Source organism: Peromyscus maniculatus, chromosome 11, assembly GCF_049852395.1.
Source record: "Peromyscus maniculatus bairdii isolate BWxNUB_F1_BW_parent chromosome 11, HU_Pman_BW_mat_3.1, whole genome shotgun sequence".
NCBI classification, from domain to species: Eukaryota; Metazoa; Chordata; class Mammalia; order Rodentia; family Cricetidae; genus Peromyscus; species Peromyscus maniculatus.
In genome coordinates, this window is record NC_134862.1 from 93,625,016 (window position 1) to 93,646,699 (window position 21,684).

The 21,684-nt window shown below is 44.6% G+C and overlaps 1 protein-coding gene across 8 annotated transcripts in view; it reads right to left on the reverse strand.

The window, feature by feature from the left end:
• Positions 1 to 21,684, reverse strand: part of Mark1 (microtubule affinity regulating kinase 1) — a 106,917-nt gene that overhangs the window by 5,696 nt on the left and 79,537 nt on the right. For 2 of the 8 annotated variants that reach the window (XM_006988620.4, XM_076548145.1), the window contains exons 8-16: positions 18,567 to 18,803; positions 18,362 to 18,481; positions 13,767 to 13,866; positions 12,587 to 12,699; positions 10,156 to 10,309; positions 9,642 to 9,835; positions 4,640 to 4,740; positions 3,038 to 3,199; positions 692 to 949 (exon numbers count right to left, since the gene is read on the reverse strand). In XM_006988620.4, the coding sequence (XP_006988682.1) occupies positions 692 to 949; positions 3,038 to 3,199; positions 4,640 to 4,740; positions 9,642 to 9,835; positions 10,156 to 10,309; positions 12,587 to 12,699; positions 13,767 to 13,866; positions 18,362 to 18,481; positions 18,567 to 18,803 (1,439 nt within the window). Of the gene's footprint in view, positions 1 to 691; positions 953 to 3,037; positions 3,200 to 4,639; positions 4,741 to 9,641; positions 9,836 to 10,155; positions 10,310 to 12,586; positions 12,700 to 13,766; positions 13,867 to 18,361; positions 18,482 to 18,566; positions 18,804 to 21,684 lie in introns of all 8 variants that reach the window. The other 6 variants (XM_016007065.3, XM_076548146.1, XM_006988619.4 and 3 more) reach the window with 3 other exon arrangements.

Consider the following 21,684-nt stretch of genomic DNA (forward strand, 5'->3'; position numbering starts at 1 on the left):
CCTCTCCATACGCTATGGTACGTGCTCCCCTCCCCATCTCAATAAATAAATAGTGTAAAAAATTAAGCTAATTATTTTTTAATAATACATGAGCTTATATTTATTTTTTTCCTAAATAAAAACATTTTAAATCTTAGGCAATTTTTTAAATCTGTTTTTTTTTTTTTTTTTTTTTTTTAAACAGGGTCTCTCTCCATAGCCCTGGCTGTTCTGAAACTTGCTATGTAGATCTGGCTGTCCTTGAACTCACAGAGATCTGCCTGCTTCTACTTCTGAGGTGCTGGGATTATAGGTGTGTGCACCATGCCTAGCAAACCGGTTTTCAGGTTAAGTTTTTGCTCTATTCTACAAAAGCTTTACATTCTTTTTGTGAAGAGCCTTGTGTGTCCCAGGCTGAGCTCTGATTCATTCTCTAGCCAAGGGTGATCTTGAACTTCTTGCTGCACTTCCTGAGTGATGGATTACGAAGTGCCGGGCACAGACCTTGGCTTCATGGGGGTTCAGCAATACTCCATCAACTGAGCCACCTCTCCAGCCCTCAAATTCTCATTTTGCCCATTTGTATTTGCTCTTTCTTAAGGAAAGAGACTATTTGTTCCTGGTGTTTCACACTCAGTTCCTGTAAAAGGGCAGCTTCAGTGAGAAGCCATGGTTCTAGCAGAGAAAACCACCACAGCCCGAGGGTACTGACCTGCGCACAAACTTGGAAGTGATTTTGCTTATAATGCCAGTTGAGGTCCCCCTCCTGGCGTGTGCAAAGGCGCCCGTCTCATGGGAGGGGGAGGCAGGAGGTCCATTGTAAGGCGCGCTACGGCGCTCTCGGAGCTGCTCCCCGTGGAAAGTGCTTCGGCTGGAGCTCCCTCGGGGAAAGCGGGTCCTGTCTGGAGTGGCAGCAGCGGCACTAATACTGTGAGCAGATGGGGAAGCAGCAGGCGCCCTCTGAGCTGCACTGCTGGGAGAGAGGAAGGCATATTTTTCAGAATAATGACAGGAGCAGCTTTCACTTGGGCTAAAAACTGGGGAGGGAGGAAGTGGGGCTACTTCTGTTGGTCCAGTGATTTTGTTCACATTAGAAATGGAGTGCATGGGACAATTAATTTACTGTTTCATTATACAAGGACGGGAGGTCAGTTTAAAAATATACACTTCTTGTAAAATTTGGTGGTTAAACATTAAAAAGTTACTGACATGAAGACAAATATGTCAGACTCCAGAATGCCCAACCTCGTGCTGCCTATGTGTTTTTACTATGTAATCTGTATTATCTGAGATTCCAAATGCTTCAAAATCCCAAAATCTTTTGAGCATTGATATGACACTACACATAAAAATTCCATGTGTGATCTCATGTGAAGCGCACTGAAAACACTATGAAATATCTTTAGGCTGTGCATGTAAGGTATGCCAAAGACCTAAGTGAGTTCCATGTCTAAATCTATGTCCTATCCCAACTCTCTCATTATACACACGCAACTATTGCAGAGCTGGAAATGTCCAGAATTCAAAAGGCTCCTGGGCCTAGGAATTTTAATAAGGGGTGCTCAGTCTGAATACTACTAATGTACATTGCTCAGCAACATACAGAATGAACTTTATTGTTTGTCAAAAAGCTTTTTTATAACACCAGCCCATGTGTCTACTTTAGACTCCAGGGAATTCAATGCTACATGGTGCTGTCAACATGACTGACAAATGCAATTACTGAAGTGAGAACATGTTTAGATGTTCTGAGCTTCAGAAATCCTACAAGAGGTAAAACTCAAAAAGGTGAATTGAATTCCACCCAAGCAGTTGCCTGACTGATAATGCAGCTGCTAGGACCCAAGGCCACAGCGCCTGGCTGGGTTCGTTTTTATGTGTCTTTGGGGGGCAGGTTTCCAGATGGGGTTTCTCTGTGTAACAGCCCTGGCTGTCCTGGACCTTGCTTTATACTCACCTACTTCTGCCTCCTGAGCGCTGCGATTAAAGGTGTGTGCCATCATATCTGGCTTTTTGTGCATCTCATTTTACTCCTCCTCCCCCGTGTGCTGCCTGTGCTGCAACTCACTCTGTAGCCCAGGCTGGCCTCAAACCTATAGAGATCCGACTGCCTTTGCCTCCTGAGTGCTGGGAATAAAGGCGTGCACCATCACTACCTGATATATATATATATATATATATATATATATATATATATATATATATATATATATATATTTAATTTATTTTTTATTTTATGTGCATTGGTGTTTTGCCTGCATGTATGTCTGTATGAGAGTGTTGGATCCCCTGGAACTGGAGCTACAGACAGTTGTGAGCTGCCATGTGGGTGCTAGGAACTGAACCCAGGTCCTCTGGAAGGACAGCCAGTGCTCTTAACCGCTGAGCCATCTCTCCAGCCTCCTGATCATTTTTTTAAGCTTAATTTATTTGTGTGCATGTGCACATGTGTGCTCCTGCCACAGTGCATGTGTGGAGGTCAGAAGACAACTCCCAGCTGGTTCTCCTTTCACCACGTGGACTCCAGGGACAGACCGAGGTCACTGGGCTTGGCGGTAGCGCCTCTACCACCCGTTGATCTGCCCACTAGCACTCAGTTTACCTGACTGACACACCAGCAGGAATTCTTTGTGGATGGATTAACTGCACTCCTGTAAGAACATTCTCACCTGGGCAGCAGTGGCGCACACCTTCAATCCCAGCACTCAGAAGGCAGAGGCAGGCTGATCTCTGTGAGTTCGATGCCAGCCTGGTCTACAGAGCGAGATCCAGGAAAACCGGGGCTACCCAGAGAAACCCTGTCTCGAAAAACCAAAACAAAGAACATTCTTCTTGAAAACGATTTCAAGTAGTTTTAGATGACCGCTGAAGCACACAACAGGTGTGAATCACAATCAACACTTTGCTGAAGCACACAACAGGTGTGAATCACAATCAACACTTTGCTGAAGCACACAATAGGTGTGTACCACAACCAGCACTTTCCTGTCGCGGTGTCCTTTCCGAGCACTCTAGAGGAGACAGTGACTGCGGAGAACGCAGAGTAAGCAGGACTCACCCAGGCCGGTAAGCTTCAGAGCCATCTTTAATGGTTGGCAGTGTGACTTTAATGGGGTGGCCAGAGGTCGACATGGACTTCTGGTGGCGGGGCCGTGCTGAGGGGCCAGAAGCTGCTGTGGAACCTGCAGGGGACATGCTGCTGGCAGACATCTCTGTAAGGCTTGACACACAAGGAAAAGTACAGTTACTAAAACCCAAGAAAGGGATTTCCTAAATCTCCATCGACACTTTCAGGACCGAAACACTTGAAAGAAACGAACACATTCTTGCTCCCCATTTTAGGTGTCCACTAAAAAGCTCTTAGAGTTTTGTTCAGTGTCTGGGAAGGCAGGGCTTATTTATGGATGTGTGACAGCTACAGAAAGATGATTACTGCGGAGACATTTTTCACTTATTCTAAGATTAGTTTTGTGCCATGTGTTGCTGTGAATCTTCCTGCATCATTTAAGCATTGAGAACTTGTAACTATATGAAAACCGCCATTTCTATGAATAGCACCTTTCAGCTTATATCAGTTCATGCTATGAAGAACAGGCTAGCCACTATGGTGTAAGGAGCCACACATTAGCTTTGGTATAGGAGACACAGTAAATAATTGGAAATCAACTTCCAACCATCACGCCTAAAGAATGTCTCCCCTCAGGAGGCCACAATTTCTTTGTGTGCCAACAACTAAAAGGAAGTGATGTGAGAGTGGCCTGTCCCCTGCTAAATGGGCGGAGCTGAGAACAGAACTTCACACAGCAGGCGTGCTGGGGATGGTCTTTCTGTAGGCCGTGAATATGTGTTAATATTCACATATTAATAAAGAAGCTGCTTTGGCCTATGGCAAGGCAGCTTAGAGGCAGGTGGGAGACCCAAGGGGAGAGACAGGGAGGAGAAAGGCAGGGTAGGAGGAGATGTGGAGGTCACCTGGGGAAGCTAAATGTAATACAACACAGATAAATCCACAGACATGTGTCGGTACACCGATTAGTAGAAATGGGTTAATTTAAAGTGTAAGAGCTAGCTAGTAAGGAGTCTGAGCCATAGATTAAACAGTCTGTAATTAATATTAAGCCTCTGAGTAATTATTTTATAAGCAGCTCTGGGACTGCTGGTAGGAGAGATTTGTCCAGACCCAGGCAGGACGAGAAATTTCCTGCTATACATGTGCCTCATCCTCTTTGAGCTACAATGAGTAGTTTCTCCAACTACAACAAAACTCAGTAAGAAGTCTGTGGTTCTTCATTCAGTTGAGGTGGCCACACTTCTCTAGAGGACGGGAAGGAAGCCTTATTATTAGGGTGTACTATGAGTTGGCTGAAGTGTAAGGGACAGACGGATGATGGAGGCAGGGTACATGTGGAGAGAAAGACTCAGTCTCCTCAGACTGAGATTGTACATGCCACTTTGGAACTGAGGAATATTGACTTCCATATTTTGTTCAGAAACTTGGAAGTTATTCCCTAAACACACTTCCACTCTTTCATCCTGGTACCAAGGGAAAAGGCCCAGTGAGACGGCTCTTGTAGTCTTACGGCTCTGAATTCCTTTCCTGTGACCCCACCCCACAGACATGTCAGCAAAGCTCATCTGCAGCAGTGCAGAGACCCTTCACCTGCTGTCTCTTCCGTTCTGCAGCGCTGTGTACCGGTCTGTGGTCCTTTCACACACGTATGTATTCCTCCTCGCCATGCTTCCTCCAGAATATACATTGTTCTTTATGAAGAAGAATAAAAAAAATTTATTAGTGTGAAATCAAATAAGTATTTAAAACTGTTAGTTATTAGAAAAACTTCACAGCATAATTTTAATTTATTAGAATCTCACAGAAGCAAGATCCACTTTTTATACTTTCTCATATTTAGATTTTAGAAATAAAAAGTGAAGCAAAGGAAACCAAAACAACAAAAAACAAAAACCCCGACAAACCACACTGACTACTGTGTCAGTTTACAGTTCCACAGAAGCAGCCATCTAGCACTGGGAAGCAATAGGAGAGCGGGATTCACTCCTCAGCGACTGGCTGGTTGAGCAGGACAGAGCAGCGAGCAGGTCAGTATGAATGGGGCAGTGAAGACGGCATGCCCTCCAGAAGCCTGTGGCCTTCGGCACCTACTTAGGAATTCCCCTCTGCTCCAGGTCAACGCATGCCTGCTGAGGGCTGATGGAGGGCTGAACAGTGCAATCTAAGACACTGCCTACAACCCTCTGAGTTAGGAGTCAGGCCACATGTAAACAAGAGAAAGAATAGCAAAAAAGGGATGGACAGAGAGACGGGCGATTCTCCTGACCACACAGAAGACCCTTGACTGTCACCTATTCCATCAGGCCTGTCAAACACTATCTGTTACCAGTAATAAAATGGACAGGGGTGGTTTTCTGTCTTTTGTGTTTTCGTTTTGTTGCTGTTTGCAGAGCTGGGACTCCAACCCCGGGTGTTGCTCATGCTAAGCAAGCACTTTGCCACAGGGCTGCACCCCAAGCCCAGGAGGAGTGACCTCAAAAGAGATAAAACACACTCTGTTTCATCCTTGCTCCAGTGAAAATATCCTACCTAATCTAGCTTTTATAATTCTTTAAAATAGACAGTTCGAGGCCAGCCTGGTCTCCAAAGTGAGTTCCAGGAAAGGTGCAAAGCTACACAGAGAAAACCTGTCTCGAAAAACCAAAAAAAAAAAAAAAAACCACCAACAACAAAAAACCACAGTTAATCTAACATTTGTTTAGTATGAGCACTAGAAAGTTAATAGGTATTTCCTCAAATTCAGATGCAGACGGGGAAAAATCATATAAGCAAATTTGTACAAGTGCAGCTTTTAAAATCTTTCATGCTGGAGAGATATCTCAGCAGTCCCCTGCCAGAGGACCTGAGCCTGATTCCTAGCATCCATCTCAGGAGCTCACAACTTTCTGTAACTCCAGCTCCCGGGAATCCAATGACCTATTCTGGCCTCTGAGGGCATCTGCATACATGCAGCAACCACTCACACACATACACATATGAATAAAGATAATAAATCTTAAAAAAAAAGGAACAACAGAATTGTAGAAGGATTCATACTACTCAAAAAGAAAGGTTGAATAAATCATGACATGTGTCAATTGATACTGATTAAAACCATATAGCTTTTACCAAGATCTGCATGCTCCCGTCTAGAAGGACCCTGCACCAGCGTGAAAACAAAATACAATTGCTGTAGGGTATCTGCACACTATGAGTATGTACTGCTATGACTGGGGTAATAAAGAGATGAATGGTCAACAGCTAGGTAGGAAGAAGTTAGGCAGGGCTTCTGGGAACAGAGAGGACTCTGGGAAGAAGAAAGGCAGAGTTGCCAGCCAGACACAGAGGAAGCAGGATGGGCAGTGCCAAGAAAGGTAAAGCCGCATGGCAGAGTGTAGATTAATATAAGGGTTAATTTAAGTTATAAGAGCTAGCTGAGAACAAGCCTAAGCTAAAGACCAAGCTTTCATAATTAATAATAAATTTCCATGTTGTTACTTGTGAGCTGGTGGCCAACAAAAAAAGCTTGCTACATACAGTATTGACCTAACTACCATGGAAAGAAAGAAACAGCTGTTATGTTCATATGACTAGCCTCCACAGGAGACTCTGCCGGGACACAGGACACAGCCATGCGCACTGCTCAGATGTGGACTAGCCTCCACAGGAGACTTCGCCGGGACACAGGACACAGCTATGGGCACTGCTCAGATGTGGACTAGCCTCCACAGGAGACTCCACTGGGACACAGGATTAAAATGCAGTAGCGAATAAGGCCAGACATGGAAGGGACAAAGCTGAGCTGGCCATGCAAAGAAGGGCCAGTCCGCGTGGACAACAAGCTAATGTGGAGAGTGGTAGAAGATACGGGAATTGTTTGTTTTTACTCTACACGGGTGCTGATTTTGAAACAGTCTTCCAGCTCACAGGGAAACACTGAAAAAAAAAATGAAGTCTTTATCCTTTTCAAGCAGATCATGTAGAGGAGGGAGGCAGCTGTACCACCATTGTTGACTTTTATGTGTAAGAGTGTTTTGCCTGCATGTGCATAAGTGTATCACGTAGAGGCCAGGTGCTGGATCACCAGGAGTTGGAGTTACCGATGATTGTGAGCTACCACGTGGGTGTGGGAACCAAGCCTGGTCTTCTGCAAGAGCAAATGATCTTGATCACTGAGCCATCCCTCCAGACTCAATAATCCACCCATTCTTATAGTGGCATGTACATCCACTTCTTAGACCAGGAAGTGCTAAGATAATTACATATTTAGAAAAAGCATGGTCTCAATAACCATACAGAACACTGGCATCAGACAACTTAACCCACTTGTGATGAAGGTGTGCTGGCTCTGCTTTTGGTACATCATTGCCTGTTTTCTATTTAAAGTACCCCCCCCCACACCCCATAAACTAGATAAAGGGTTTGTCTCCTTTTGCTGATTTAAGTTATGATTCTATTTCACTCTTATACTGTTCTTTATATTCCTGAATTCATGTCTGCTCACCAACATCAATTTCTTTACCTTATTCCCATCATCTGCTTAGCAAGGCATGTGTTTATAATCTACTCTGTCCTGTCCTTACTCCTGTGTTTATGATCTGTCCTGTCCTTACTCCAGTGTTTATGATCTACTCTGTCCTGTCCTTACTCCTGTGTTTATGATCTACTCTGTCCTGTCCTTACCTGTGTTTATGATCTACTCTGTCCTGTCCTTACTCCTGTGTTTATGATCTACTCTGTCCTGTCCTTACTCCTGTGTTTATGATCTACTCTGTCCTGTCCTTACTCCTGTGTTTATGATCTACTCTGTCCTGTCCTTACTCCAGTGTTTATGATCTGTCCTGTCCTTACTCCAGTGTTTATGATCTACTCTGTCCTGTCCTTACTCCTGTGTTTTGATCTACTCTGTCCTGTCCTTACTCGTGTGTTTATAATCTACTCTGTCCTGTCCTTACTCCTGTGTTTATGATCTACTCTGTCCTGTCCTTACTCCTGTGTTTATGATCTACTCTGTCCTTACTCCTGTGTTTATGATCTGTCCTGTCCTTACTCCAGTGTTTATGATCTACTCTGTCCTGTCCTTACTCCTGTGTTTATGATCTACTCTGCCCTGTCCTTACTCCAGTGTTTATGATCTACTCTGTCCTGTCCTTACTCCTGTGTTTATAATCTACTCTGTCCTGTCCTTACTCCTGTGTTTTGATCTACTCTGTCCTGTCCTTACTCCTGTGTTTATAATCTACTCTGTCCTGTCCTTACTCCTGTGTTTATGATCTACTCTGTCCTGTCCTTACTCCTGTGTTTTGATCTACTCTGTCCTGTCCTTACTCCTGTGTTTATAATCTACTCTGTCCTGTCCTTACTCCTGTGTTTATGATCTGTCCTGTCCTTACTCCTGTGTTTATGATCTACTCTGTCCTGTCCTTACTCCTGTGTTTATGATCTACTCTCTGTCCTGCCCTTACTCCTTTGATATTGCTCAGATTTTCAGTGTGTGTGTCCGTATGTGTGCACGTGTGTGCATGTGTGTCTGTGCAAGTACATGTGGAAGTCAGAGGACAATTTTCTCTCTTCCCACTCTGGGGTCCTGGATGAAGTTCAGGCTTGTCAGACATGGTGACAAGCACCCTTACCCAATGAGCCATCTAACTGACCCTTACTAAGTGATTTGATTACTTTTGAGTCTCTTAATATTTTATAGCAACATGCTACGTTCTGTCTCTTCCTGTAAGAATACTTTCTTAAGTAGCACAGTGTTTTTAAACAGTTACTATACAGTCAAATAGCTGACACATTTTATGCCTAAGAATATTGTATTTTATAGCTGGGTGACAGTTTGGCCAAATAGAAAATTCTAGGCCTAAAATGCTTCTCTCCTACCCCTCTGGAAGTTTACAAACACCACTGCATCTTCAGGCATCTGCATTCCTGATGGACAGTCTGAAGACCATCTAACTTTGTTCCTTTTTATGGACAGTCTGAAGACCATCTAACTTTGTTCTTTTTCTGGTCATCAGCTCTCACACTGAAATCTCTAAACATTTTCACCTTGCTTTCTGTGTGTCTACACAGTCTGCTTTAACACGCCCAGGAGCACATTTTCTTCTGGCTTCTGTCATTCCGGGTCTTCTCTTTTTAATTTTTATCATTCCTTCAAATACCTACTCCCCCCATTTTCTAAGACACCATTATCTAGATGTCACCACCCCATTCTCACCATCCATCTCTGTTTTCTTTCTATCGCTATTCTTTCCTGTTGTCTTCCAGGATAGTGCTGTGGTCTTTCTTCTAGCTCCCAAAGTAATTTCTAGAGTGTGGCATTTTAAGAGACTTTGTGGGAGGTAAGTTGACAAATTATTAGTGAGTCTGCCCTCAGAGAGCAGTTCACCTGTAAATGTAAGATTACATGCACCAGTGTAACACCAAAGAAACATCACAAAGGCAGGACAAACAGCAGGGGTGTAATGTCCACTCTGCAGTGAGAAGCCTGGTCCTTTTCCATGGTCTTTAAATGATGACTCATTTTGAAACATTTAAAAAGACAAAGACAAAGATTTTACAAAATCCTCGTGACACAGAAGAGCAAAGTTGCGATACAGGAGCTCTGACTCACACTTGGGCCAGCCGAAGACTTTTTCCTGTCGGGACCCACCAGAGGGCTGGCTGTCACTTCGCTCTTTGAACCCACCATGGTGCTGCCGAGTCTCCGGGCTGTGTCTCTGTCCCACTCCTCCTTCTGTTCGCTTTCCACACTGTTGGCCTGGGGCCTCTTGGTGTAAGAGACAGCAGGGGGGATGGAGGGACCCGCTGCAATGGGGAAGATCACAGCAGCGTTAGCTGGGAAACAACTGACCGGCTTCCCACAAACAAAGGCCTCTACATTAAAGTCTCTGCATTTGCCTGCTTCACACTCTTAACGAAGATGACACTGACGACACAAAGCAGTTCAGGTCTCCACAGAAGAGATCCCTGATCATCTAATGATGCACGTCTTCTGGAAGTGTGTGTTGGGCAACACACACACACACACACACACACACACACACACACACACACACACACACACACACACACACACACTCTGGGGCAGAGCTAGTTGTCTCTCATTCTTAGACTTGCTCCCCCACCATGGTCACTGAAGCGGCGCTGCTTCTGGTTGGCTGAGATGCTCCGCTGGACCTTCAAGTGGGCGGGGGACTGAAGAGTGCTGTTGTTCAGGTCACTGCTTGGCCGGGATCGCTGACTCAAGTTTCCACTGGACAGTGACTCACCACCTTCAAACTGTGAGAAGAGAGATCGTCCGGATTTTAAAACGGTAAAGTGTTTGTATGAATAGAATGGTTTGAAGCTGTGTAAGGAGCAATCACAACTGAAAAACAGACTTCAAACGGGCAAGAAGGAGGGAGGAGCTGGGTGTTAGAACGCTCGCACTAGCTCTGTAATCTGCTATTGTGCACAACTCCTCACGGTAGTCACAACAGCAAGTGACAGTCAACACACTGCATGGTGACTACAGAGCGGACGCAATCCTTAGCTGTTTTACTCGTTACTTTGTTTAATCATTGCTACAAACCTGTGATGCATTAACCTGTACTTTCCAGATGGAAAAGCCAAGGTCAAGGACATTCCTGGAATTCAAACAGGATACCATCTAAAATCGTACACACACACACACACACACACACACACACACACACACACGCGCACACACACACACACAGGAACTATTAAGATAACTTACATTCTACATTACGAACTAAAATTAAACTGTTTCACTGACTCTGATGAGGAGATGACTTCCCTCAGCACTGACCATGGAGAGCTGGGGTGACACACAACCTCTTTCTGCACTTTGAAGGCCGTGTTGAGAAGGTTCGGCGTCAACTCCTGGCACTGCACTGGGAAGTCAGGATGCTCGTGTCAGGCTGCAGCAATGTTGCTGATTACAGCAGCAGAGCCGTGGAGCAGGGACCCATGCGCAACTACTCTAAGTGTGTCGAGGGTTAACATACTAAACCTTCTCAATGGCCTGAAGAGTGAAGCATTAGTGCCCATATTTCACAGATTAGGAAACTGAGGCACAGACAATGAGGTGCAGAGCTGGTGGCTCTGGTGGAGGGCAGTGGACCTGACTCTTTCCCTTCATAGTCCCTTCAATAGTTTACTTCCAGTTCAATTCACATTTGATTTAATATATGCCTGGACTTTGTACTTGAATTAATAAGAAAATTAAAGTGCCTGGAGGTCATTTGAAATCCAAACAGGACCAGTCAGAAGAGGCTAGAAATAACTATTTGGGCCATTCCTACCTAGCTCTCTTGATACTGTGCACAGCCCCTGGTGCGGGCGCCCTTTGGAGACCCGTCTCCTCCCAACAGTTATTCTTCCTGCTCAGTTGGCTCACCGAGAGGTCAGATGAGTGAATACTTGTGACAGTCCCTAGCATGTACATGCTTTATAATCCTCTGATAACAACCCCCATACCGTAATCAAATCCTTGCTCCAAATCCAGATCTTTGCACCCTATCTTTACTACAAGTGCCGCCCAACAAGACCCTGCTCCCACTGCCCTGCACTGAGCAAGCTGCCCAGTGCACCCACCCTCCCGACAAGTCACCTTACACAGCTGGCACCTGTGGGAAATCAGGGCTCCTCCCCGCTTCCCACGGTCACCAAGTGCCACTAGCTTTATGTGCTACATGCCACATGGAGCACCGTGGTGGACTTCCCCCTCGCTGACAGGCGCCAGCTCTCCCACACTCCCAGAGTATCTGCAGCATGCCCCACAGAGAACAATGCTGCTGGCTGCTGAGCTCTACGCTGGGGCTCCTGGACAGCAGAACTTCCTGGCTTTACCCTCATGGTGTCAGCCAAGTTTCTGACAGAGGCAGGTTCAATAAACTTCAGTTGGAATGCATGATTTTGCTTATAGTTGTATTTAATTATGAATAATTATAGTCTTTTTAACAGAATGCCTCCCATAGATGTCTAGTTTTCAACTTTCAATGCTCTGGCCTCTGATCCTATTTCAATTTATCCCTCTATAGCTGCTTTTCCAAAGGATCATTTACTTATGTGGCTCTCCGCTCGCATACAGTTATTGCCTGCTTCTGTCTCCCTGCCACGGACCTCTGCTGGCCACGAAAGAGCCACTTGACACAAGGCCAGCACCACAAAGCACCTTCTTCTGGGGTCTTATGTGTCTACGTAGTTGCAGACACACATGCTTCTCTTTGCTTTAGTCCCTGTCATTTCTGTACACTCATGATAATCACACTGCCTTTGGCTACACAGTGTGCAGCATGTAACTAACTCTGGGGACACATGCTCAAAGTCAAGACTGCGGACAGAGCTGCTGGGGCCGAGCAGGGCAGTGGGCCTATTCGTTCTAATGAGGTCAGTCTAGAGTTTAGCACCTTGATTTGTGATCTCTAATTAGACTGTCCGGATCTTTGTGTTAGTTTTGGTTCCACAAAGAAGGAATACATTTACTAACATATCTTTATCCATTTACTTCAAGAATTCATTTATATTAATTTAAAAAGACAGAACACTTACTTCAGGTGGTTTTCTTCCTAGAAGAATATAAGTAGCCATAACTTCATCATATTTCTGACTTACTAAGGCATCATTGATTTCATCTCGTGCAAAACCCATGGTGACCATAATGTCTAGGGAAAAAAAACACAAAATTTTCTGAAAATATATCTATTTAGTAAATAATTAGCAAAACATATAGATCTGCCAATAATGTTAGGAAAAACTAGTCCTTCAAACATTCAAAGTGAGCTTTAACTATGAAATCTTTTGGATTATTAACTTACAGATAATATATATTCAGATACGACACATTTATAATTTTTAAGATTTATTTTAATTGTTTTTGCCTACATGTATCTATGGCACTACATGCCTGTCTGGTGTCTATGGACGGCAGAAAAGGACATCAGTTTACCTGGGACTGGAGTTACAGGTGGTTGTAAGTCACAGTCTGTGTGCAGGGAATTAAACCTGGCTTTTCTACAGGAGCCAGTGCTCTTAACTGGTGAGCCATCTCTCCAGCCCCATTTCTCATTTTTCTGTCTGCGCAGAATGATTTATAATATGGATTTAATATGTTCACCCAGTTCTCACTTCCTGGGGCATTTCTGAGCTGACTTCCTTTGTCCAGGCAAGGTCTGCATTGTCTGAGTCTCACACAGGCCCACTCTCCTGTCTCTGCTGTCTCTCTCAGCTCATTCTCAGCTATTCATGAAGAGGCGACTAGTTCAATTCAAGACCTCTGCTTCCTTTCTCATCTGCAACTCAGAGCTCTTCTATTAAGGCCTGACTTCCACAATGTTTCCATCAAGTTCTGAATGAGGACTGGTGTTAGGGAGGGTGGAGAGCAGAAAGGGAGAGGCAATGTGCCCACAGCTTAGACGTCAGCGTCCTGGACTGTGCTACACCTCAGTCTGCTCAGCGCAAAGTTAGAGTGGGCATTCTTCCAGTCAGGGAGTGCAGAAAGAAAAATAGGTTTGTCTAATTCATTTTAATTCTTGTTATGGTTGCCAATAATTGAACAGGACCAGAGATACACATGAAAACTAACCAAGGAACTTGAGTATTTCAGTGTTTGTCATTAGGTGATAATGAAGTATTTTAAAAGAAAAAGTCCCATACGAACACTCCCGTGCTAGGCCACCAGAGCCTCGCTGGATTCTGCTGGCAGTGCCGCTCACAGTGCTTAAATACTCACCTATTCTTTTTGCATCATTGAGATCGAGCTCAGGCTCAGAATATGGTTTTAGTTCTTCTTCTTCGTGACCAACGTTCATCCATCGGTCTTTCATTATTTGCTAGGAAATAAATTCTAAGTCATGTCTAGTGAATTACAACATTCAACCCACTCCTCAATGTGAAATTCATCGGTTCACTCAACAAGAGTCATGAGACACTTTCAGATAAAGTTACTCTATGTACTTTAATTAATAGTCCACCAGAGGTGTGGATCTCTAGGACACCCAGGATCTTATCACAACCAGACTGGCCAGCACTCTCCAAAGGCAATGCACAAACCACCCTCGTTCCATATTTCTTTAAAAAGGAATATTTTCAAACTGCCAAGTTTTAACATGAGAACCTGACTTTGTAACTTTTGCTTCATATTTTTATATATGATTATTAAAAAGATTTATTTTTCTGGTCTTTTATCAAATTCATGCATCTATTTTAAAATCCCATTCCTCAGAAAGAGGATATCTTGGGGATGGAAATCTAGGTTAGTCAGTTCAGTTAACTCAAAGAATATGGAAAGGGAAGGTGATAAAAATTAAAGTCCAGAGTCAAAATGAAGTAACAATCAAGGTGAAAACAGGTATTGGCGTGAATTATCAGGCTGAAATACCCCGATGCTGTGAACGTCAGCCCTTGGCTGTTAAAGACAACCCGGTGGGGACTAACCATGGAGTGGGAGAAGAAAGCAGCTACAGCAGGGGGAGGGTGAGCACCCAGAACATGTGAAGACGACGACCTATAAAATGCAAGCAGCAAGCTACACCCCAACTTCTACTGCTGGCCAAAAAGCTACGCTTACACAGAGCAAAGTTTTGAAAATAGCTGTTTTAAAAAAGTTCACAGACCTCTCCCACACAACACACAGCCAATGCTAAAGCGTATGAACTGTAACTGGTGCAAAGGCTGGAGAGACGGCTTAGTGGTGACGAGCACTAGCCCCTCTTCCAGAGGACCTGGCTTGATTCCCGGTATCTACAGGTGGCTCATAACCATCTGCAACTCCAGGTCCAGGAGATCCAATGCTGCTCACTGTGGCACCAGGCACGCACATGATGCGTAGACACCCATGCAGGCAAAACGTTCACACACATAAAAATAAACAACATTTTAAAAAACCTATAAAAAATAAAAATGAATGTGTGGCCATATTAGCCACCATCAGGGCTCCCATGAGGGCAGATGGGCACACACAGCAGGACTCAGCCAGTCTCACATCCCTCCCAACCTCCGCTGTCCACGGCCATGGCCCTGTGCTACTCCATAGCCGTGGGCCTCAACAAGGGCCACACAGTGACAAGAGTGGGAGGAGCCGAGTAACTTACTGGTGGCCACGAGGAAGGCCATGGCCAAGAGGACTAATGTCCCCCCCCCCATAAATGTTGAGACTGCATCATCATCATCATCATAATACGAACAATCATAACAATGATCATGCAAGACCATTCTTGAAGTCACGGCTACTTCAAGGTTTTTTTTTTTTTTTAGGTTTGCTGTAAGAAATCCTTTCTCTAAAAAGTGTGTAAGACACATTAGTGCAATAGTGGTGCAAGTGTTATGGGAGTAACAACCACTTTCTGACTGGATTTGAGCCTCATTCCTTGAGATGATACCCAAACCCGACACTTGTAAAGTGGCCAAGAACCTGAGTCTAGATAAGTCATGGGCCTAAGGAAAAACCTACTACTATTATTCTGCTAAAGAAATATAGCAATAAAATGACTCCTGATGGTATACTGCTATAGATCAGTACACCACTCAGCCCTCACCAGAGAAGCTTCTTCTTGCAGTAGATAGCAATTACCACAACTGGACAGTGTGCAGAGTGACAGACTTTGGAACACTCAGTCCTAAAAGGGGTGTCTTTACCAAACCCCTCCCCTCAAGGCTCAGGGACTTACACAGAAGAGGAGGTGGAAAGACTGTAAAAGCCAGAGGTGGTGGATGACTCCAAGGACACAACAGGGTTGATACACATGAACTCACAAAGACCGTGACAGCATGCACAAGACCTGCACAGGCTCAAACCCAACAAGGTCCAGCATGGAGAAGGCAAGTAGACATAAAGTCCTACACCTAACCAGGGAGCTATTTGCAGTTGATAGCTGCTGGGAAAGGGAAAACTAGTTTTCCCCAGTGGAGCATCACTGGGCTCATCAAACACACTCCAGGGCAAGGCCCCACGCCCAGGACTAGTTGGCCAACATAAAATGGACTCTGTGTTTTTTGTGTGCTGTTTGTTTTGTTTTGGTCTTGCTGTTTGTTTTTTTTTGGTTTTTTTTTTTTTACTTTTTTTATTTATGTTTTTTTGAGAGAGGGAGAGAGACAAGGAACACAAAGTTGGGTGGGTGGGGAGGTGAAAGGAGTTCCAGGTAGAAAAGAATATGACCAAAATATAGTTTATGAGAAGTTTAAATAAAAAAATCCTAAAAAAAATGGTACCCAATTTCTCTGGATCGTTATTTCAGGGAACTGTGACCAGCCTGTGTATAGTCTAGTGTGCAGTATTATATTTCTAACATGAACTCACAGTTCTGTGGCAGAAAAAGTGTTGAGACAGATCATGCTCAAGTATATCAACTAGAACTTCTGAAAACCAAGCATTTTAAAAAAGTATAATCATCAGGCTGGAGAAAAGGCTTAGCAGTTAGGAGCACTACCTGTTCCTCTAGAGGACCCAGGTTCAAGTCCCAGTGCCCACGTGGCAGCCCACAACTGTCTGTAACTCTAGTTCCAAGGGATGCATGGCATCAGGCATGTACATGGTGCACATATATATGAATGCAGGCCATAAAATCAGATAAATAATAAATAAATAAACCTTAAAAGAGTCTAATTATCATCATTAGCAACAGTAAATACTAAATTACACAAGATAAGGGGACTCACTATGCTAAGATCAAACTTTTGGATAATAATTTGGCTTTTCAATCAACCCGATGCAGTCTTGTGTTTAATACTCCAGGTCTCACTGGAGTGTGTACTATGGCCCTGTGTGTGCCCGGCAAAGGCCCCACCACTGGGCTGCAGATCAGTTGCTGAGATTAGCCTGATCCTCAACTATTCCTATTCCTGGGCTTATAAGCCTATGCCATGAGGTCTGGATAATTTTCAGCCTCTTCATGTAAAGGGTGAAAGAGTAAAACACTTGGATAACTATTCTGGCCAAAAACTCAATGAACAAAGTAGTCGTCTTTGAGGGGAGCACACTTATTTTTATGAGCAGCCCATAGAGGTTTGTAAGCATTGTCTCCCCAGGTGACTTTCTACATTCTTTATACTCTGCCTTTATGCGGACTGCTGCTCAGCTCTGGGGAGCTGGAACTCACACGGAGGTGAGAGGAGTTCCTGGATAAAAGTGGATCCCAGTGACACCTCTAGCCTCCTCTAACACTGGCACTCATGGACACACCCACACACGTATACATGACTCAAGTAAATCTTAAAAAACAAAAGTGGACTCCAGAGCTGGAACAGCAGAGGCTGATGTTCTCTGAAGTTCCAGACCCTCAGAACCGACAAGTCAATAGTTTTCCATTCTATGAAATTTTCTTAGTACAGACCAAATATTCCTAAAGACAGAGGTGAAGGGGCTAACGGGATGGCTGGGAGATTAAAAGCGTTTTCCCAGGTTGGGTTCCCAGACCCACATGGCAGCTCACAATCACCTGTAACTCTAGTTCCAGGGGATTTACCACCCTCTTCTGGCCTCTCAGGGCATTACATGTATGTAATTCACATACATGCAAACACACAGACACAGAATCAATCAATCTTTAAAAACCAAAGAAGGCCAGATGGGAAAAATGCTTAAGATTATCAGTTATCCCAATTATGGCATAAGAAAGACCGGTCACCTTGGTTACTAGAATCTGTACTTGTTCTGTAACATAGTTAGGACATGCAAAACAGTATGTACGGAATGTGTGTGGGCAACAGCAGTGTGCTGAATGAAAAGTGCCTGTCCCAATATACTCTGCTCATGTCTGTAAATTTTCCATACTGGTGAGAAGTTTCTGTTACAGATTTTGACTTTACATGATTTCAGATGAAGTGAAGAATTAATGGATTAGAATTTCACAGTCATTTTCAACCTTCAAATATCTGGTCAGTCTTAACTAACATAAAGGTTTTTGTTTGGGATCAGGTAGTTTCTGACACAGGATAGGTTTATCCCCTTCAAAAGTCAACTTTGGTGGAGGCGCACACCTTTAATACTAGCACTCAGGAGGCAGAGGAAGGCAGATCACTGAGTTGGGGGCCAGCCTGGTCTACAGAGTGAGTCCACAGCCAGGACTACACAGAGAAACCCTGTCTTGGGTGTGGGGGGGTCAACTGTGTCTTCATTTTGTCAGTTTTAAGAAGTCACCAAAGAACCAAGAAGAAACAAGCCTTAGGAGAGACCTACTGTGCTTTGTGACTAGAGACCCGTCACTTCCTGCGCTGAGAAAGGAAGTTAGATGCTGGGAATGGTGCTCTGCGGCAACATGGGGAACCACCCGCACCTGCGGAATCCGGGCTGTGTACTGAGCATGCACCTGGAACACACGGCACACTCACCTCTAAGCTGCCCCTCTTTACGGGATTGAGCACTAACAGTTTCTTCAGGAGATTCTCACAGTCCGTGGACATGTAGAAGGGAATGCGGTATTTCCCCCGTAGGACTCGCTCCCGCAGTTCCTTTGACAAAGAAGGAAAGCATTTGTAAGCAGTAGTTGACATTACCGCTCCGGGGATAAGGGCTTCAGCACCAGACGGCAGGTACCTTTAGATTCTGGCCATCAAAAGGCAGGGAGCCACTGACCAGCGTGTAGAGAATGACGCCCAGACTCCACACATCCACTTCCGGCCCGTCGTACTTCTTGCCTTGGAAAAGCTCGGGGGCAGCGTAAGGCGGGCTTCCACAGAATGTGTCCAATTTGTTCCCCACTGTGAATTCATTGCTAAAACCAAAGTCAGCAATTTTAATATTCATATCAGCATCAAGGAGAAGGTTTTCAGCCTAAGAGGAAAATAATAAAAAGGACAATGTAAAAAGCATACATGAAATAAAAATGTCTGCTGTACTTCTTTCAGATTCTAAGCTTGCTAGTGCAGGCCTCTCATTTAAAAAACGCAACATCAAATTCTGTAGTGCATAGCTATCCAAACAACATCTGTGGGAGACTGAATTTTAACACTTGAAAAGGAAAGCTCATAGGAACTATTTAAGAAAGGTTATTTTAAACACATTTCCTCCACACTTTATTTTAAATGTTTTTAACTTAATGGGAAGAGGCATCTTGGAACTGTACCTTAACAGAACTTATTCTAAAGATTACACATTGAAATCACCACTTTGCCTCCAACTGAAGCCAAGATTAGCCAGATGAACACCATGGTAACAGGTAGTTGATGCTAGGCTCCAGGGCATGTCTAAAGGACGGCTCTGTGGTCTCTTTACTCAGTCCTCTGACTTGTCCTACAGAACACTCCCCAGCAAAGTACTGTCTAGTGAAAGGGAACAAGTGGACAATTTGGCTGCGGCAGGCTTCATTTCAGCAGTGTTTGCTGTCCTGAGAGTAGACTCCTGTCTAGAGTCACGTTCTATAGGAAACAAGGACTCTGCTCCCATGTTTGAGAGGCTTTTCCTAAAATTCTAAAACAATCACCCAAAGATAAAAATGGAAATGTCTTCTATAAATGCAAGCAATTTAATGAAGGCTTGCTTTTGGGTGCATGCTTCGGTTCAAATTCAAGTTTCAATTGATGAAGAGACTGAGGGAGTTACGGGCTGGTTTGTAGATTGCTTGCTCAGACTGCAAACAGGAGTAAATCTGTCCACGATGAAAAAGAGAGACCCTCGTGCTTCACTGGAGGGCCCATCGTGTGTCTCTCCCTTCTCCAGGTCCTCCTCCGTTTTTCCCCTTTTATTGTGTTCCAGCTTACCTCAGATGGTGTGACAAGAGTGACTACAATAGTGGCTAGTATTAACTGTCAACTTCATAGTCTAGAGTCACACCTGTGGGGACACTGGCCAGGGCCACGCACATGCCTATAATCTCAGCATGGGAAAACTGAGGCAGGAGATTGCAAGTTCCAGGTCAACCTGGGATAGCTACATGGTGGGACCCTGCTTCAAAAAACCAAACCAAAACCCCTCACCCTCCCCTCAAGAAAACAAAAACCAACCAACTAGTCAACAAATAAAAGTGGACACAGATACTATGAAAATGAACGAATCTGGGAGTTACATTAAATCAACATTTATGGACAGAGCAACAACAGAAAAACGTCTTTCTGCTGTAAGGGTCTAAGTCTCCTTGCTCATCTGTAGTGAGGTAGACTTTCCCACTTTCTCCACAACAGTCTAGATGGGAACCTAAGTAACCACACTGCCTCCGAAGACACCAGCGGTCTCAGTCCAGGGATATATGGGAACCTTCTCTCCACTGGACTGGACTGAACACATATTGCTGAACAAACAAAGAAATAGGGTAACCACCCACCCTTTTTCTTCGTAGAAATGTTTTCCCCTAAAACTCCCGAGAAAGGAATAGATACAGAAATAGTTGGAGCAGTGAACAGGTCAGAAGAATGGAACCAAACACAATTAGATTGCTGACCACCGTGTAGGGCAATAATATATTTAAACAGAATCCAGGCTTGATGTCAGGAATGGACAAAGGCAAAGGGGAATGTTAAAAAGAAAAACAGAAGATGTGGGAGAATGAGGGAGTGGAGGAGAAAGAGGAGGAGAAGGAGGACAAGGAGGAGGAGGAGGAGGGAGGGGGAGGAGGAGAAGGAAGAGGAGGAGGAGGAGGGGAAGAAAAGGAGGAGGAGGAAGGGGGAGGAGGAGGAAAAGGAGGATGGAAAGGAGAAGGAGGAGGAGGGGAAGGAGGAGGAGGGAGAGGGGAGGGGGAGAAGGAAGAAGAGGAGGAAGAGGAAGAGGAGAAGGAGGAGGAGGGAGAAAAGGAGGAGGGGGGAGGAGGAGGAGGGGGGAGGAGGAGGAGGGGGGAGGAGGAGGAGGAGGAGGAGGAGACAGAAACACAACTGAAGGCCACGCTTTTGAAGCTTGTTGGACTGTAACCATTTCTACCACACACTTTATTCCAAAGCAGACTCGTTTATTTGCATCTCAAACATTTACTTCCTATTGCTGTGATAAACATCACCAAAGGAAAGGGTTTATTTGGCTTCCATGTCTCCAGTCACAGTCCACTAAGGGAAGTCAGTGGGAGCTCAAATCAGGAACCTGGAGACAGGAACTAAAGTAGAGGCCATGGAGGGCCCTGCGCACTGGCTTGCTCCTCATGGCTCAGTCTGCTTTTTTATACAACCCAGGACCACCTGGCCAGCAGTGGCCCCACCCACCGTGGGCCGAGCCCTCCCACATCAACCGTTTCTCTGCCCCCAGGCTTGCCTACAATCCAGTCTCACGGAGACATTTCTCAACTGAGCATCCCTCTTCCCAAAAGGCTCTAGCTTGTGTCAGGCTGACAGAAAGCTAACCGACACACAAACACATTAAACACTCTTCTCATTTTGAACTTCGGTGCTGAGAAAAGACCCTGGTTCTTACGTGGAGCAAACATATATTTGTGACTTGTGCTTTGACATTACTTCTGTCTAGATGAGCCCTTGGACATTTTCAGGTGAGGACAGAATTCCAAATTTATCTATTTAAAGTATGCTAGTTAACAGTCAAGTCTTCTAACTGTGGCATTAGACAATGTCATGTCCACATTTTCAAGTGCTGGTGAACACAGTGCCTTTCATAAGCTATGGTGGACAATTCTATAAAACCACCACATTCTGTGCCTGAAATGCTGGGTAACTAAAGAGGTGGCCCTAATTTACTATGATAAATTTTAAGGGTGTGCGTGGCGCTATGGGTGGAGTCC